This window comes from Thunnus maccoyii, chromosome 23 (assembly GCF_910596095.1).
Source record: "Thunnus maccoyii chromosome 23, fThuMac1.1, whole genome shotgun sequence".
NCBI lineage: Eukaryota > Metazoa > Chordata > Actinopteri > Scombriformes > Scombridae > Thunnus > Thunnus maccoyii.
Genome location: NC_056555.1, coordinates 4,656,203 through 4,669,470, shown reverse-complemented (window position 1 = coordinate 4,669,470; position 13,268 = coordinate 4,656,203). Strand labels below are relative to the sequence as shown.

General features: G+C 40.8%; 1 protein-coding gene across 4 annotated transcripts in view; it reads left to right on the top strand.

Annotated features, from left to right (window-relative positions):
* The window catches only part of kcnc2 (potassium voltage-gated channel, Shaw-related subfamily, member 2), a 102,634-nt gene that overhangs the window by 74,912 nt on the left and 14,454 nt on the right, over nucleotides 1-13,268 (top strand). For all 4 annotated transcript variants that reach the window (XM_042402763.1, XM_042402762.1, XM_042402761.1 and 1 more), the window contains exon 2: nucleotides 12,148-13,081. In XM_042402763.1, the coding sequence (XP_042258697.1) occupies nucleotides 12,148-13,081 (934 nt within the window). The remainder of the gene's footprint in view (nucleotides 1-12,147; nucleotides 13,082-13,268) is intronic.

The following is a 13,268-nucleotide window of genomic DNA, read 5'->3' as shown; positions in this document are numbered from 1 at the left end:
AGAATGGTGGAGCAGGATAATGGCTCAAGTGTGGGGAAGTCTTCTGGAAGAATCTACCGTGACTTTAGAGAATGCAGGCCCCCAGGGGACCCTTTGAGAGATGAGAAAAGAGAGAGAGGGAGAAGGATGAGGGAGTGTGGGGCATGGAAAACCAGAACCACCAGGCGTGCAATGCAGGAAGGCATTTGTAGAGTAGGAATATAGGAGTGTTCAGGGTTTGGTCCTGCTCCTGAACTTTAAGCTAAATTATCTCTGTTTATTCTGTAGTGTGACTCAAATTCCAATCATCCACACTCCTCGTGCTTACTTTCTGCCTCGCTACATAAAGGGCCCACTACTTTCTGCATTGGCATTGAGCATCGGCTTGTCCTGTAAGTACATGGACAGTGAAAAAGTGACATACAGTAAGTTTATTGAGTTTTTATAGATATGGAGATGGGTGTTGATCCAGCTGTTTGTCATGCTCAGGAAGCTAAGCGTTACAACATTAAGTCAGGGCAAAATGCTTAGCTGAAGTTAGCAAAGCTGTCAGTTTTGTTCCGTCTCCAGCCAGCTGCCAAAACCTCTAACCTGGTGGGATCACAGGTTGCCAAACTCATAAACAACAAGCTGCAAAGTTTGACTTTTGTTCACAAGCCCTGGTTCAGTGGTAACTAGGCAGCATGAAGAAAGGAAGGGAAAGAGGGAGAGAGAAAAAGGGACGGCGTGAGAAAGATGCATAGAGAAAGAGAGATGCTCCTGTCATTAAGTAGTTGATCAGTGTCGTTCCCTGGTGTGTTGTCAGTATCATGGGTTGGTGGTGATGTGGAGGAGAGGAGGGGGGTCGCTTTGAAGAGACACAACACCAGTGAGTGACAGACAGAGCAACAGACGGAGGGATATCTCGGCCCGGGGGTCTCAGCTTCCAGCTGGAGCTGAGCTATGTGTCTGTGGGAGAGAGACAGAGAGAGGGAGGGAGAGGAGGAGGACAGCTCTGGCTATGTGCATCCTTTCCTCTCTGCATTTATGTTCTGGTAATTGAAAAGCACGTTAAATTATGACCTCTGTCAATATAAAGGATTTATCTGTACATTAAAGACAGATTTTGTTTTTGTTTTACTCCCCTTAAAAGACCGTATAATTATATAATAATTTATATAAGCTTGGTACCACAGACATATTAAGAATATGTCACACAATATGAATTGAAAAGATCTGTTTCATTTTCTAATGAGGCACCCTGGAAAGAGTTTAGAAATTGTAACTAATGGCTTAAACCTGGTTTTTTGGCTGCGGGGGCAGCAAAACACGCTGTACAGTAACCACACCATATAGATTGGTTATAGCATTCTGTTAGCACAAAGTTTTGAAGGAAATATCTGGCTCTTGAGCTGCTAAATGCTCCACTATGTTCACCAGCTAGTCACTAACTTTGTCTGTTTGTCATGTGATGCAGGACAGGTAGAGTACAATTGGTTTTAATGACTTTTTAGCTTGGAAAAAAGCTGTCTACTGCTGCTGGAGGTAAGTAGTTCAAACAGGTCTGAACCACCATCATAGCCATCAACGCGTCACGCGAGTGAAACGCAAGCCATTACCAACCGGTATAGACGCAGCGACATTCCCACCAGCCTCTGCTGTGCTTTGTGTTTAACTCTAATTAGAAAATGTTAGTACGCTAACACACTAAGCTAAGATGGTAAACATTATACGTGCTAAACATCAATATATTAGCATTGCCATTATGAGCATTTTAATAAGCTGGTATTAGCATTTAGCCTGTCAGCATCACAGGGTCTCTAGCATGGTTGTAGACTCCTAGTCTTGTTACAGCAGTCCATTGAGTCTGGAATTGTAAATGTTAATAAATATATTTTGGCCCAGAGGCTTTGCAGCACTTTATCAGAAAGTCAGTGGCCAAACTGTCACTGGAACGGCCTTCTGGTAATTTAAGCACTGGTTAAAAAGGCAAGATAAACACAGAGAGATTTTCACAACCTGGCAACCCAAACCTTGTTCTTATATATGTCTTATAACTGTTCTATAAAGCACTAGTAAAGGATTTATTATCATTAACAACTTATAAACCCTGCATAAAGGCTCATACCACAAGATCTATATTCCCACTAAAAGGTGAGTAAACTGGCTTAAGCTGGGTTTGCCCTCCAAAGTATTTGTAAGCTGTCTTTGCATGCTGTACAGTGTCCGCTGCATTCATGTTGATGTGCAGTTTTACACATATGCAGACACCATGTATATACACAATGGAAAAGCCCTAAATCCAGATTGAAATTATAACCAGGCAATCGTGTAGAAACAGAAGGCAAACCACATACAAGCTCAAACCCCCAAACCCCACAGGTTTAATTATGTCAGTGTGTAGATGTGTGTGTGTGTGTTTGAGATCCTCGTGGACTGTGTTAGCACCTCCGGGGTCCCCTTTACTTGATGATGTCACAGTGGCTTACAGAGGATTGACGCAGCATGGCGATAGATGGTGGTCTCGGGCCAGGATCGGAGGGTACAGCTTCCATCCATAGTGTCAAACAGATGGTAGCAGTCCCAAGGAGGTGGGAGCAGCAAGCGCTCTGATTGGCTGAGCCAGCAGGGTGGTTTCTGAAACAGAGCCTCAGCAGAGCGGTGGGTTGCCTGGTTGTGTGGGTGGGGGGGATTTTTCAGTGGGAGGATGCCAAGATTTTGCCCATCCAACGTGCTGCTGTGCCAACAGATGAAGGGATATACAGAAAAATGTGTGACCCATGAGGGTCGTTCTGTTTTTAGCTTTCTGAGTGAGTGCTGGAGCTACCACTGAATATTTCAAATACTAGTAGGGTTAAATTTAAAGATTGATACAAATTCATTTATTCATTTATTCACTTACCCTTTTCCCCTAGTGGTATCTACCCATGCACATAGTTTTAGTTTGATTGCCAAGATTTCCACCACTAAAATACATGCCACCATTTCAATACATTTTAGGTGAAGGTGGTGGCATTCAATTTGTGGTGCTTACTGTTTTCTTTAGAACTACTACAACTGAAGCAACAGTCCCTATGAAAACTGTTTACGCTGTTCTGTGTGAATGATCTAGTAATACAAACAGTTTTAGGGAAAAAGTGTTTCTGCCTGTAATGTAATTTTCAATGCTTTGAGCACAACAATCAAACTTCCATTCAACACCATTGTTTTGGAGTGGCGGCAGAGACAGCTATCTTAAAACCTGGTAATGTAAAGCAAAGATCTCTGTATGGGTAGATACCCCCAGAAGTAAGTGAAAAACGTGTTTTCACACCCTCATGATGTAGGTGAACCAGCCCTTTATAGATCAATTCTTGCAACAAACAAAATGTCTTTTCAGCTTGACATCTCCTGAATACAGGATTACTTTGAGCTAAATGCTGTCCTCAATGTGCTAACATACTTACAAAGAAAAAAATATTAGTATATGAATAAAGACAACACACAGATTTCTAGTTAGAATTTGTATCATGTTCAGTACCTTAGTTTAGCATTAGCATGCAAACATTTGCTAAATAGCCATGGACACAAAGTACAGCTGAGGCAAATGGTTGTCATTAGTTTTGCAAGTATTCATCACAAACCAAAATATTGGACAAAGTGAAATGTTGACCTGATGGTGGCTTTAGATGAGAAGTCAGGGTTATTATAATTCATTCTGAGGGAGACATAAATTTCTGCACCAAATTTTATCCAGACTCATCCAATATTTGTCAAGATATTTCACTCAAAATCAGTCAGGTGGTCACAAAAGTCACTAGGATTCATCCTCTGGGGACCATGATTGGGTGTACCAAATTGGAAATTCATCCCATATTTGTTGTGATATATGAGTCTGGATTAAAGTGATTGACCAACATTGCCAAAAGTCTTTATTCCCATATATTACATTTATAGATTAAAATCATATTCCTTTTGCCTGCAGTGTAATAGTGTATCATGATGTTGCTATACAGTGTACAAAGAGTTGTACCTGTTGAGATGATATGGCAGCATATTTGGGGGTTTTTTCATGCAAAAGTAGCAATTGGAATTTTACATTACAACAAGTAGTATAAATATGTTCTGGAGGTTTACTTGATCTACTCCAGTTTAATCCTTTATTTATGGAATACACTTTTTCATCCTCAAAGGAAGACTTACTAAGACTTACCTACTTAAATTCAAAGCAAAGTAAGCAAGTAACTATAATCAAGCTGCTCTACCTTCTACCAAAAAGCAGAAATTAATATTTTGCTTTATATTTGTAAAATCACAGACTAGAGCCTTCAGCTTAGTCACATTTGATTTACCACTGATCGCTGACAGCCCTGTCCCTCCACTGTACGTGCAGACCACCACATTTTTCCTTTCCATTAGCTTTCTAATGTGATGTCCATGCCAGTGTATCAGTTACTGTTTACAACCTGAGGCTGCATAGCTCCAGAGTCAGCGTCCTGGCCCGCTGGCTCTGGCAGCTCCAGGCCAAGTGGCAGATGTAATCCACTGGGGGATCGTGTGATCGTTGCTGTTTGGTCTGGCATTTTCCTCATGTCTCTTCCCTCAGCTGCGGACAGGCAGAGTTCCAGGGAGTGGCAGATGTCTTGTGAAAAATGATGTGATTATGAGGATGCCTTCCTGCTTCAGCACTGTGACGCCGATTGCATCCCATCAGTGTTTGGGGTGGTGAAAGAGCTGCTGACTGAATCTGTTAAGTCCTAATAAATCACTCTGTTTGTAAAGTACATCTAAAAGATATGCAGAGCCTCTGAGTGAAACCACTGAGCTTATGAATGAAGCATTTAAAGAATTTCCCTGTCATTTAAGAGTTATGTTGTCTTTATTGCCGTCTACATCTACTATCCCAGTTATTTTGAAATGCAGGTCATGTGCTATCATTCTGCTTTGTTTTTCTGATTTACAAGGACTAAGACAGAATGGATAAAATGTGTAAGGAAACATGTTTATGATTGATTCTTTCATGGAGGACACTTCCATCACTTCCTGTGGGTGTACTGATATGAAAACATTCAACCAAGGCACAATGGAATAATGCTACAACAGAAACTGACAAAACTAAATAAAGGTTTTATGTTTATTGTGTTTTCTGTGAATCATCCTGCAAGTTGTTTTACATACTGAGTAAGAATTGTTTCTTGTAAGGGGAGAAAAAAATGGTCCTGGTGTTTCACTCAAACTCAAAATTCACGAAAACAAAATGCCTTATTAGTGGCTCCAAGGGACTGAAATGTTCATTACATCCTGCAATTCAAAAGTATTTGACAGAAAAACTGTCAGTTTTGTTGATCTTAAAGCCTACCACTAGTGTGCTAGTGCTCTAGGAAGTTTATCACCTTGGGAGCGTGAATGTGTTCAGTATGTCAAACTGCCAAATATATCATGGCCCATGGTGGTAGTATTTGGTAACAGCTAAAAACACCAGAAGACTTGCACATGTAGCACATGGATGTGTTAAGACAACTGAATGGCACAACTGAGTCAGTCTTGCTGCCAGTTTGTCCCAGTGGCCACTGTTGGTACTGCAACAAAAAAATCCCCTGAGACCCAAAATAATGGTTTGCAAACTATTAAACTAGAAAACTTTTTGGGCTCATGCACTCTACGAGTTATGTTCTTTGAAGTGAATGGGCACATTTTGAAATCCATTATCAAGTTCTTATAATACATCTATGACATAGCAGTGTAGTCACAACAATTAACATTTAAGCTAGCTGGCTGGCTAGATAGTAACTATCCATAAACTAACACAAACACATGGATTATTCTCATGGTTGGACTGTGAAAAATAAATGTTTTGCTTGTCTTTGTGGGCTCTCACCCACATCGCTCCCTCAGATCAAAGCTCTCTCACCCACATATATTTCAGTGGCTGAACTGGTACCAATTAAAAGCTACAACAGCATGTTACGCCTTCTGTATGAGCATATGTGTTGAAATCACTGGAGCTTTTTTGTTGTTATTTCAGCCACGGTTATCACAGGGGTCAGATCCTGTAGAGGCTACCTCCATAGACTGATGTAGTGATCTAGAAGTCCTTGTCATGGACAAAAGTTTTGGTCGAGGAAAAGTCGGGGGGTCACTGAAATCATTTGTACAGCACAGTTGCAGACCTCAGAATGAGGACACCATCTTCCTGTGAAAGAGCGCAAATAAATTCCAAACAAAAATGGTGACTACAGTTAGTGTAGATTAGATTGTAACTTGACCTACAGAAACAACAATTCTTAAATTGACACATTTCTTGGATAAACATCAGTGGCGTGGTGTGACTTTTCCACTAGGTGGGGCTACAGCCCTAGGTAGCTCTGTGTATTTTGGCCGTGAGCATGCACCGTACAATGTAGCAGAGGGCCAACTGCTGGTGGATAGCGGCTAGGCTGGCAGTTTCTAAAAGTTTAAAAAATTGTCTTTAGTGGTCAATTAGCTGCTTTCACTTTACAATTATCACCACGGTACCACAAAAATCTGTGAATGTTTTGCCTGCCTTCAGGGGGTAAATGTTATCTAGTAAGGAAGCAGCAATTTGGTGGAAAATCGCCCAACCTGGCAACATTTCTCAGGTGTAGAATTTTCAACCCCAGATCCAGTTATTTTTGGCGTGCGCTGTCAACCAATCAGGGGCCACCAGGAAAAGCCAAACATATTACACACATACAGATGTTGGGCGGAGAAAAGTGCATCCTTCGGCTCACAGACAAAGATTGTAGGCAATGCTTTTTCCTTAGTCTTCATACGTTTCTGTAATTATGTATAATTTATGTGAGAGTAGCAAATTAAATTTATACACCCACACACAACATAACAATATCAAAAACAAAAACAACTGCTCATTAAAATATGTATTGCACAATTGGAATTGCAGGAGGGGCATGCCCCAGCGCCCTTAATTGACCACACATCCCTGATAAACATGACAAACGATAACTATGCCTACTAATAACTGCCACTGCAGCTTCTGAAACAACTGAAAATGATGGTGAAGATGGGACAAAAGTCAGCTAACATGAACACAATATCAGACTGAATAAAGAAGTGAAGATAAAATAGCAATTCTGAGTGCTTATGAGACCATGAATACCCAATGCAAATTCCATGGCAGTCTGGCCAGTATTTGTACCCTGTTGTGGACTAAAATGTCAGATGTACTGTGCTGACCAACCAATCAAATGACATTGCCACCCTAAGATCCTGACGCAAAATACTGCTGTAAAAACTTATTCCAGGTTCTTTTACAGAGCATCAGCTAATTGGTGAAATCAGCTGCTGTAATTATTGTTTATGATGATGAAAACATATGTACATGTGGCTCTACTCTGCACACAGTCAGACACAGACATGAAGGTCACAGGTTTGACCTCTGCAACAGCAACCTTGGCCATTATCAGCTGTGCCAATGAGCGACAGTAAAGCTAAAAGCCTTAGATGTAATGAAAACGATGGTTGAAAAATGGGGTGAGTCTCCAGGCTAAATTAGATCTGCATTGTTCAGAGATGGACTGTCTGTGCCACATCCGCCCTGCGCTTCCCTCAAACAGCGATTTATATAAGTACAGGACGTATTTTGCATGCAGAGTGTGTGTGCTGGGAATCAGGATGTCGAGAAGCATGTGCCTGTTGCAATCACATGGTAGAGTAGCGCCTTTGCATTTTTAATGTCTGTCATAAATAACCTTGTGCGTGTTTGTGAGGCTGTGTGTGTGCACCTGCATGTTATTGCTCTCTGTATGCATGTGCGTTTGGTGTCTGACTTGTTTAATGTGACATGATTCTGATGTCACAGGCTGGTGTGCACTGGGGAGATGATATATCCTCTCTCTGTAGACGTGAACGCGACAAAATTACAGCCCAGCACGAGACGGCAGTTATCATTAGTTGGCGCAGCATCCAAGCAGCCAAAAGAAACAGCTCAGGTAGTCTTGCTGTTAGTTTCAGCCAGTGTCATGATAAGAACGAGGCAGAGATAAAGACACAATGAGGGGGTGAGACAGAGAGAAAGTTAGAATTGAGCAGTAGAAGGAGAGTTGTTGCATTAGGAGCAACAGGAAAAGTCTTCCCTGAAACACCTCTAATACTCTTTTAAGATGCTGTCTCCAATGTACCTTGCATTTCTGGGATCATTTTGTTGTTATACAGTGCATTATGTTTCTTTTTCACGTTGATTACTGGACAAACAGTCAGGTTTTGGTGTTATATAAAGTTAATATCATATTGGTTGGATGGTAGGGATGAGAAAGATTCCCGTGTTTACAACTTGCAAGAGTGCTCATCATCAGTCAGCTCCAGACAGTTGTATGATTGCAAAGTTGGTTGCATGAAGATTAGATATACTGTTTGCATTGATAATATAGCATAATATCTATCAATTTGGGTTGAATTAACCCTGAACGAAGGACTGAAGCATCCAGAAGCATTTGTTTGGCATTTTAGGCACCTTCAGTCCTCCAGTTGTAATTATTTGATGTTGACATAAGGCCATTTATCAATCAGTAGTTTGGTCATTTTTATATAACATGAACGCAGCATTTTTCCTGCAGCATGAAAAACAAAGTTTTCTTTCTAGAGCCGTTTTGCACTGATATAAACTAATCCGCTGGCTGATTGATGTGTTTGGCTCTCTAGCGGTGTGTAGATGGATAGATGGTGTGGATGTGACAGCTCTGTGTAGTAGTTAAAGCCTACCTTGTTCATTGCTAGTTTATGATCACAATCATCAAATAATCCATAATTTCTGGCATCATAATCAGATGAACCATTTGATCAATCGTTTGATTAAAATTTGAAACACAAAGTGGAATTTTGGCTTGGAAACATATACAGAAAGTCTGGTTTTAGTTAGAATGTGAGAATTTCAAAATGTGTCTATGTGAAATCAATTTCATGGAGGTAAGCTCAGTAAGTTTTGTTTTGGTTAGTTGCATGTGAAAAGACATTAATCCATCTGTTAAAAAAATGGCTAAATTTAATTGAAAGGTTTGTCAGATTACCTTTATATCATGTGGTATTTGATGAAGTTAAGTCCTTTATACACAGTACAGTCCAGTGCACAGTGATACTGCAGTTTTACAAGTGAGATGCTAGTGCTGTAATGATAGCATTTTTACATCTGCCTACAACCTGGATTAGTGTATAGAGGAAAGTGAAGACAGAAATTCCTATATTTACAGCAGCCTTAATAGATAAAATGCAATGCAGCCAAAAGCAATGTTGGAGCTGGAAACATAAAAACATTGTTCTCTTGTTCTTGTGATGCTATAACATTCACTATGTTACTGATACGTTACTGTGTATAATACAAAAGAAAATTACAAGGTCAGTGTTCATAACAGGCATTCTTTTAACTTTTAACTTGTGAATAAGAAAGTTTATCACTGCAAGTAGCTGCATGACATATTTAGTGTTGTCACACACTCTATAATTCATTAAATTAAAAAGGTGATGTCCTTGCCTGGTTACTGAATGTAGAAAGTTGATGGTGCTGAGTAACTGCTGAGTGATGCTGAATAACCTCGTCAAACTGAATGTGTCATTTTGCAACACGCTGTGGCTTTACAACAGTAGCAGCGAATGAGCAGGATGAACACATGCACTTACAGAACGATAAAGGCACATGTATAATATATGACCAGAGCGCATGCTAACAGTGGTAGATTGAATGCACGCACACAGTTCATGAGCAGGGTGACCCAAATAGTGGCAGTGATATTTTCAGTGTGTGTGAGTCATGCAATCCAAAAACAAGGCAGGGTGTGAAACGACTTCTTTAGAGCTTAGTAGGCAGAGCGCACAAGTGTATGGATAGTGGGAGGAAGGTGGAGAAAGGAGCATAGTAGGCTGCATGTGTGGAAATCTGCTCCGTCTAGCTCTCGGAGAGAGACGTGGATGTTTGCACATTCAGCCAGAGCTTCTTCCAGGCCAGTGGAATCGCTGGATGTGAGCTCTGCATCTGACAGGTGGTTCATTAAACACTTTGCAAAAGAACACCAAAACAAAACATGATCTGTTGAGAGAAAAACTAAATAAAATCTGTATATGACTCATCATTTAATAATGTTGCCTTACAGATTCAGCTGCAGTGTATCAACATGCTATAATTTTGCCAAACCAAAGATGGCAAAATGGCAAAAGAAGTTACTTAAATTATTTTCCATTAACTCAAGTATAATTGGGATTTTTCTGACAGAAACTTTATGTTGATAAAATGTACAGGAGGTATTGATTCATATTGATGTACTCTGAACCTACTGCTGCATTGTCAGTTATTGCCATGCACTAAGATTGCTTGTCCTCATTGCCAGTAACATTTTTATATTCCTGCAATGCTAACAAATCGAATATTCCATGACATCACTTTGTTTCTCCCTCTATTGGCTTGCCCAAAGCGGGTGAGAATAGAGCATCGCAATAAAACAGTTATTTCTATGCATTTCTTCATGTTGGCAGTAAATATGAATGAAGCGGATACCAAATAGCACCCAAGAGGACTATTTAGCTGTTGCTAATGCTGCCTGACTTTGCCTTTAGACACTGCTACCCAGACGCAAGGGGGACGAGTGAGAAAAGATGGTTTTCATTTGTATCCAATTTAACATCTGTGTTGTGTTCTATATTGGGATGCAAAATAAGTGATCACAGACAGTGTTGGAGATGACACAATGTTGCTTGTAATGGCAAGAACTATCTGTTTCCAGCAGAAGTACACCAGCGTGTTCATTCAGAAGGTTTATTAGGCTCAGTTGGGCTACCAGTTTCACACCAACCATGGCAGACTCCATTGATTGATTGAGGTCAATTGTAAAGCATTACGTTAAATTGTGAAACAATATATACCTTTCAACTGTCACTTAAAATTAGAGTAAATTTGAGTAAGGAGCTATTAATTAGTGAATACCTAATAGAGCATGAAAGTTCATTCTTGACCTTAGAAATAGTAAATTGACAAAATAATCTCAACTCAAGGCCACTTACTAGTTTTTTTCAGGGCTTCTTTAACAGATGGAGTTTGTTCAGTTGTCATGGATCCAGGAAGCCATCTGCATTCGACGCCAAAGACCATCCTTCAACAGAGACAAGGGATATCCCACATATATGACCACTTGTTATCACGTGACCCCGGTTCCATACTTAGGTCACATGTTCTTACAACTAAGCAAATTCTATGCTGAACAAACTCCATCCATGTTTGAGATTCTTCAAATGATTGAAAGTGTACCTTGAATTGAAATTATTTTGTCATACCTAACAAGTAGTTCCTGAATTACCTGAAACAAGATAAATCTGAGGGTTTCACAAGATGATAAGAAAGAAGGAAAAACATATTTCTATTGCAGAAAGTTAAGTTTTTTTCAGACTGTCCTCTAATCTTTGTCTTTCTCTTAATTTTACTTCTTCAAGCCTCTGAATAGAAGCAAGGGAAAGAGTAATTCTTAGTTGACTTGGTCACAACTAGTACACATATGCAGCCTGTGACAAAGTATCACAAGTCGACATTGCTTTAACTTAAGGGGCAACAAACAAAAAAGTTTGTGAACCACAGATTCTACATGGATGCATTCTGTCATGTTTACAATTCTTCCCCTCCTACTTTAATGGACAATTGAAAAACTCTGAAAACCAGGTAAATAGAACAACACCCCAACATTATACATTGTAAGTACATGAAGATGTGGTAAAACAAAAACAAACATGACTTCATATGCTAAAATTCAATAAGAGATTTACAAATGGACAAAATAAAAGCAATGCATAAAAAAATACCTTTCCCAATTCCCTAATGATTCTAAGGTTGCGTGGTTGGTTTAACCAATTCCCTGCTTGCTTTACTGCCAACTGCCCAACATACCAACAGCAGTAAATTAGATCTGACTACATCTGCATTCCCATGCTACATTTCCACAAGGAGCATGCCAAAGTGTGTGTTTTATTTGTTGCTCTTGCTAATTGATTGCTCCTCTCTCTGGAGTCCATTCAAATTGATGTTAATTAAACTTGTCTGAGTTTACCCTTTTTCTCAAGAGTAAATCAAATGATTGATCTTGGCGTTGTATGCACACTAATCAAGTATAGTGCATAGGACGTCATGGTTCAAATTACCTGAAATACCACGTTTGTAGTAACTTATGTTATTCTCTTTTCTCTTTCCCTCTCCTGTAGTTTATTGCCTTTGCATCTTTGTTCTTCATCCTGGTCTCCATCACCACCTTCTGCTTGGAGACTCATGAGGCTTTCAACACCATCATTAACAAGACAGAGCTGATGCGGAACAGCAGCCTGCCAGACTCGGGCCCACAGTACGAGATTGAAACTGACCCCGCGCTCACGTACGTCGAGGGCGTTTGTGTCTTCTGGTTCACCATTGAGTTCCTGGTGCGTGTGACCTTCTGCCCGGTCAAGTTGGAGTTTGTTAAGAGCGTGCTCAACATCATCGACTTTGTGGCTATCCTACCTTTCTACTTGGAGGTAGGGCTGAGTGGCCTTTCTTCAAAGGCTGCCAAGGATGTGTTGGGGTTCCTCAGGGTGGTGCGCTTTGTTCGTATCCTGCGTATCTTCAAGCTAACACGTCATTTCGTGGGGCTTAGGGTGTTGGGCCACACTCTACGGGCCAGCACCAATGAATTCCTGCTGCTCATCATCTTCCTGGCATTGGGAGTGTTAATTTTTGCCACTATGATCTATTATGCTGAACGCATCGGCGCTAAGCCCAATGACCCCACTGCTAGCCTCCACACCAAGTTCAAGAACATCCCCATCGGCTTCTGGTGGGCTGTGGTAACCATGACTACATTGGGCTATGGCGATATGTATCCAGAGACATGGTCAGGCATGGTGGTGGGGGCATTATGCGCCTTAGCTGGCGTGCTGACAATAGCCATGCCTGTGCCTGTTATCGTCAATAACTTTGGGATGTACTACTCCCTGGCCATGGCCAAGCAGAAGCTGCCCAAGAAGAGGAAGAAACACATCCCTCAGGTGGTGCAGGGAGGGTCTCCCACCTACTGCAAAGCCGATCTCAACACTACCTGCAACAGCACTCAAGGTGACCTGTGCCACGTCAAAGGGAGCAGGGTACTAGAACGCAACCGCTCAGGTAAGACCATATGGCCAGACCAAGTCCATATGAGAGAGAAAATTATGACCAACCACACCTCAGTAGTTAAGTTCAGCAAGAGTATTATTCATGTAGTGATAGTGAGGAGAATACATAAGGGACCTCATCTCAGGTAGAAAGCAGTGACCATTTGACAGATTTTCCCCTGAGACTTGGAGTGGTTTCT